This window comes from Solanum pennellii, chromosome 10 (genome assembly GCF_001406875.1).
Source record: "Solanum pennellii chromosome 10, SPENNV200".
NCBI classification, from domain to species: domain Eukaryota; kingdom Viridiplantae; phylum Streptophyta; class Magnoliopsida; order Solanales; family Solanaceae; genus Solanum; species Solanum pennellii.
In genome coordinates this window covers 55,748,526-55,754,536 of record NC_028646.1, presented here as the reverse complement: position 1 = coordinate 55,754,536, position 6,011 = coordinate 55,748,526, and the positions used below count along the sequence as shown (strand labels likewise).

General features: G+C 34.5%; 1 protein-coding gene across 1 annotated transcript; it reads right to left on the bottom strand.

Moving 5' to 3' along the window:
• Nucleotides 1–1,453: 1,453 nt before the first annotated feature.
• On the bottom strand, nucleotides 1,454–5,415 carry LOC107032194 (D-3-phosphoglycerate dehydrogenase 1, chloroplastic). The gene is made up of 5 exons (XM_015233779.2): nucleotides 4,708–5,415; nucleotides 3,088–3,464; nucleotides 2,793–2,900; nucleotides 2,614–2,709; nucleotides 1,454–2,336 (listed from the first exon to the last, which is right to left on the bottom strand). Exons 1-5 carry the CDS (start codon nucleotides 5,240–5,242, stop codon nucleotides 1,665–1,667), a joined length of 1,788 nt encoding a protein of 595 aa, XP_015089265.1. The 5' UTR covers nucleotides 5,243–5,415; the 3' UTR covers nucleotides 1,454–1,664.
• Between the last annotated feature and the right edge of the window lie 596 nt (nucleotides 5,416–6,011).

Below are 6,011 nucleotides of genomic sequence, written 5' to 3'. Positions count from 1 at the left end.
GATTTTGATAGAAGATTTTAAGCATGAAAATTTATTCTTAATAGATTAAAAATAAAGTAAATAATATGATCATTATTTTAGTTAAATAGGTCTAATGAACTAAAATTAATCTATTATTAAAAAAAGACTTTAATGACATGTCATGCAAACTAGGATAGAGTGATGATTTTAAAGTGTCAAGTATATTTGGAGGAAAATAGTGATAGTTGAATGATATTTTGGTCCTAAATAAAACATAAATGATATTTCAAGACAATTATCTTAACTTGGATGACCATTTAGGGAATTGACTCGTATTATATATAATTAATGTGCACACCGAAACACATAAATTAAGTAATGCATTGCTCCAATACTAATTAATTATATATATTATATAACTCTATAATATAAGAGAGGAATATATAATTATTAACCAAGGTTCAATGAAAGACAAAAGATATGAGAGAAAATGTAATTCTTATAACTTTCTTCGATCGTCTATTTATAATATACAGAACTTCTTTTTCTGAAGTATAAGAATTGATGACTTTATTTATTTGGTGCATAATAGCCTAAAAATATTAATACTTAAATTGACAAGAAAAATTACTAAATAGACGTCTATATTCAAAGAATTTATAACAAATAATAATACTTCTTCTCGTTCACATTGTAATAGATAATTGATGTGGCCTTTAATTAGCCTTAATAACCTTCATTACGAGAATATATTGATGGTTTCACAGCATTATAGTTGACAAATAATAACTGACTATTAAAAATCCTTAATAGTTTGTTAATAGAATTAAATATTTTTGTTAGTCGGGAGTTAAAAGGAAAAAAAAAATTGCCAAAAATTTCAAAAGGACAACAAATTTATTTTAAAATCAAGAGGGGGACTTCTTATCGGTCGAATTAATGTATTGAAATTAGGTTGACAGCCACAAGGTGCGAAATTTCATGCGCCTTACGAAGCTTTGACGGTCTTACATAGTGGTTGCGCCTTGCGGTTGTGAACCTAATTTCAACGACGTTAGTTCAACCATTGAAAGTTGCTCTCTTGAATCTAAAATGAATTTTATTGCCTTTTGAAATTATTGGCAATTTTAATTACCCTTTGTAACTCCCGATTCAGTATCTTCATATTTGAACGTTAGGTAGCATACAATCAAATGTCCATTTCATCATCTATATTTATTTTACTTAGAAAAGCTTGAAAACAAATTCTTTCTCTGATATATATTGCATTGGATTTTCTTCTTTAATTTAATTGTTGTTAGATTCTTTCCTTCCAATTTGTATACTAAAAGAGCTTGCTAAATCCTAAAAGATACACACCTATACCAGATAAAGTATCCTTGGGAAATTGTCTTTGACATGAATATTTGAAGTATTTTCCGTTAGATTTCAAACTCTATGGTCACATCAAATTTCCCTAGAACAAATGTGGCATCTAGTAACTGATAAAACAAATCACCAAAGACGAATTTGACTGAGGAAAAATCCAACGCTCAAACCCCGTGAAGCAAAAAAAACTGTGAAATTGACAACTCAATGTAGTACACTTTGTAATTTAACATCCAAGTTATTTTTCTATCCTACATTATCCTACTTGTAGACAAAACACACCAATACCAAAATTGGCTTCATAGAGAGCATTCAGACAGAAAATCTGATAGTGCCTATATCTTTAGGTAAACAAACTCCTCAACAGCAGGAATTTCACCAATCCTCTTCAATATCTCATTGCTTGGTTGGTCATCCACCCCAATAGCCATAACAGCATGCTTCCTTGGAGCAACCCTTCCAACGCTCATGAAGCTTACGTTCACATTCCCCTCAGACAAGATGCTACCCACCTTTCCAATCATTCCGGGCTGATCAACCTGTCTGCACAGAATGATGCTGCCCTCTAAGCTCACATCCACTTCAAACGATCCAACTTTTGTCAAATGAGGGATTCCATCTTTAACTCTCCCCTCCACTCTAATCTCTCCAGAGTCGGAAAGAGCACTGGCAAACTTGGACTCCACACTGGAAATCTGAACCTGAATGAATTCGAGTGGACTTTCTGGAGAACCATTTAGAAGAGATCTTTGTTCAGCTATTCTCAGTCCCCTCTGTTTAGCTGTGAAATCTGCATTTACCAAGTTCACAAAAGAACTGGAAATAGGCTCAATCAATCCCTTGGTTATCATCGCCCGAAGCAATCTTGTGTCAAGATCATCAGGTCCTCTAGCTGAACCATAAGTTACTTTCACTGATTTCACACCACTTCCACCTGCCACTAGTTGGACAGCAAGTCTACCAAGTTTTTCAGCCAGTGCAACAAAAGGCTTCAGCTCAGAGAGAACCTGCATTATGGAGAGGTAGAAATGATATTTTCTTCAAGCACAACTCCAAAAAAATCTTCCAAGCCCCCTTACTCAAAGAACAAATGAAAAGAACAATGCATTTATCTCCACTTTGGGAGGAGACACACTTCTACAATTACAGATAACTGGTTAACTTAAAACAGGCAACAATTAACTAGTTGGGCAGGCTAATATAGTTTAAGGCACTGTATTCAGCTTCCTTATTTGAACAAACATAAAAAAGGGATTATAGCCAGCAAATATTCAGCGGGTTTACCTCAGCAGGCACCATTGGAGCATTGACAGCAGTAGCTGCAAGCTCTCCATTCAAAGCTCCAACAACAGCTTCTGCTATCTCAATGGCCACCCCTTCCTGAAGAAGAAGTTCAGACAGTACTAAGACATATATCAACTGGAACGAAAAGTGTGAAACAGAAGTGGAAATCAAGCACAGACCTGAGCTTCCATAGTACTAGCACCAAGATGAGGAGTTGCAGTCACATTCTCATGTTGAACCAACTTACTGTCCTTTGGTGGCTCCACGGTGAAAACATCAAGTGCCGCCTGCAAATCTATTTTTACATCAATACAGATAAGTTATGGAAGAAAGCTTATTTTATATTTTAATCCAGGATGGAAAAGAATGTAAATATTGATTTTAGCCTCCCAACTGTCAGACAGACATGAATATCAGCAAATAGACACAGAAAGAAGTAGTTCGAAAAATAAGTGCATCATGTATATCCAGGACCTGTGCCACAATTCCTGCATCAAGTGCCCTGACCAAAGCATCTTCATCAATCACTCCCCCACGAGCAACGTTTACAATTCGTACTCCCTTTTTCATCTTTGCAAAAGTTTCATCATTTAGGACCTTGTTAGTTGCAGGAGTAAGGGGCATGTGAAGTGAGATAAAATCTGCAGAAGCAATGGCTTTATCAAAGCTAACGAGCTCCACCCCAATGGCACGTGCACGATCAGCAGGGGCATATGGATCATGAGCAATAACATGCATGCCAAGCCCCTTAGCTCGCCTGGCAACTTCTGATCCAACCTTCCCAAAACCCATCACAGCAAGTGTTTTGCCAACTAATGAGACACCAACATATTTGTTTCTCAGCCATTTCCCTGGAAACAGAATCATGGTAAAGTTTCAAAGGTTATGCAAAAGCAACTAAGATAATTGAGGAAATATTAGCAACCATAAAAAGTTATAATTGCAATCAATTTTATCAACCTACGTCAATAAACATATGAATAGGGTAGCATGATAAAGATAGAACTGGTGGCATGGTCATTCCCTAGGCAGCCACCCAGAAAGTCTAACTTGAGGGTTTGTTCTCCTTTGTAATCCAAATATGATATACATCAAGAAAGGAAAATGGATAGTGGAAGAAAAAGATCAGCATAGATGTTATACAACAACAATGAGACCAAAAAGAGGTTGCTGCTGATATCTTAGACCTTCCTGTTTCTTTAAGATACATTATCAGTAGCAATGTGACGATGTCCACATAAACTTCATCGTTTAGCACACTTACTAAACATTTCAGTCTCCCAATAAAAAAGTGAACGAGATTAAGAAGGCAGTATCAATGCAAATTAACTGCAACAGGTAAATACACAGTGTTGTCAAAGATGAAAAGCCTAGAACAGTGTAAATTAAAACACAAGTAAAGACAGATTAAATGAAATTTTGCAAAAAAAAATAAAAAAATATACAACAATTCACAAGAACAGCTACAAGCAAAAAAAAAGTATTATATGGTAAGAACCAAAATAACTACAAATATTTGAACACAAAATCATTTAATAAGTGCAAAATCATTCTGAATCTTTACTCGCATCAAAGACGTAGCTGAAAATCTAATAAAGGTTTAATCACTAGTTTTCTCATCTGAAATCTCCTATTTCTTATTTCTGACAATAACAAAAGCTATTCAAATCATTTCCTTCATTTGATATATCACTTGCAATAATTTTTGCTAGCTATTTACTGTTGCCTTCTTTAAGATGAGAGTTCATGCACATTGAAATGCTCTAGCATTTTAGTGCCTACAAATGAAGCGCTGCCCAAGCGAGGTTAAGTTGCAAGCCTGTACTAGTTCCACTAACACTAGTACTATCACAAACAGATCAGATCAGCGGATATCCTCATTAATATAGGAACCAAATCGTTTGGATCAATTTAACATAGATCCGATCTACTCTACAAGAGCATAGCTGCATAGCAATGATTTTCTAATCAGAATCTCGTGTATACAATTTCATATTCAAAGTACATGAATTTCATACTCATAAAACAAATTATATTCAGGAAAAATCAACATACACCGTCATTTATATAGATATAAAACCAAATTAGGCTAACCAGCTTTCACGGAAGCATCAGCCTGAGCAACATTTCGAGCCATAGCTGTGAGTAACGATATTCCATGCTCAGCAGCAGCAACAGTATTAGCAGTCGGGGCATTTACAACAAGACATCCATGCTCAGTCGCGGCTGCAAGATCGACATTATCAATACCAACACCAGCACGTCCAACAACTTTAAGCCGTCCACCAGATGACTCAAATACCTCTCTGCTCACCTTCGTACCACTCCTCACAATCAACGCATCACACAATGAGATCTTATTACAGAGCTCCTCAGGAGTCAGGTTATAAGAACAATCAACATCAGCAAATTCCTTAAGGAGATTGACCCCTGCCTCACCGAGTTTTTCAGCTACGAGAACCGTCGGTTTATCTCCCACAGCGTAGATAACGAAACGCGGATACTGACGGTGGCCGGAGAGAGGAGAAACGGCTAAGGCGGAGGTAGAAGAGAGATGAGTTTTCCATGAGAGAGAGGTATGTAAGGGTTTGATGGAGAGATTGATAGCAGAAGAAGCAGATGCCGCCATTGTTAACAAATCAATTGAAGAGTGATGAATCGAAGAGGTGAAGAAATGAGGAAGAAAAAATGAATTTTATATGTATTTATTTATATACACGCTCGTCGATCGAGGAGCGATTATAGAGAAGTTAAAGGTGGTGATAGGTGCTTTTTTTAATTTGGACACACATGACAAACAATTTCCCTATATTTCTTTTCAACCAAAAGTTTTATCAATTTCCAAAACATAGATTTATTTTCTTATATTATGTTTGTCTTAAATAGATTCAAAAAAGTTCTAATTAATTTAATTTGAAATTATAGAAAGTAGTATTTGGGTGTGAAATGTGAATCATACGAAACAAAAGATTTTTGTAATGAATTATGACTTATTTTTATTTTTTATTTTTTTATGAAAAGGTTACAAAATGTTGTAATATTTCAAAAATATTATCTTTTCACCTATTATTGAATCAAAGGCCCTTAATGTTTTTTCTTTAGATTTAAAATTGTTCTTTCACAGAAATATGACGTGAAATTCAATTAAATGAGTTCTTACTATTTTTTTATTCTTTAGATTTAAAATTGTTCTTTCACAGAAATATGACGTGAAATTCAATTAAATGAGTTCTTACTATTTTTTTAAAGAAGTAATAATGACCTAAATATTTGTCCAACAAATCTATCTATATTTACTATATTAAAATGATAAAGGTCCTTCAAAATATTGAGTATACCTTTTGTGTTCATTAAAAGATATACCAATAGACAAAATTATTTTTTTCTATTTTTAAAAA

Bases quoted from the DNA above. Each gene is read 5' to 3' on its own strand.
- LOC107032194 (XM_015233779.2), bottom strand. From the start codon at position 5,242: ATGGCGGCATCTGCTTCTTCTGCTATCAATCTCTCCATCAAACCCTTA. The intron at 2,710-2,792 runs GTCTGTGCTTGA...CTTCTTCTTCAG, and splicing joins CTAGTACTATGGAAGCTCAG to GAAGGGGTGGCCATTGAGAT. The intron at 2,337-2,613 runs GTAAACCCGCTG...TCCATAATGCAG, and splicing joins CTCCAATGGTGCCTGCTGAG to GTTCTCTCTGAGCTGAAGCC.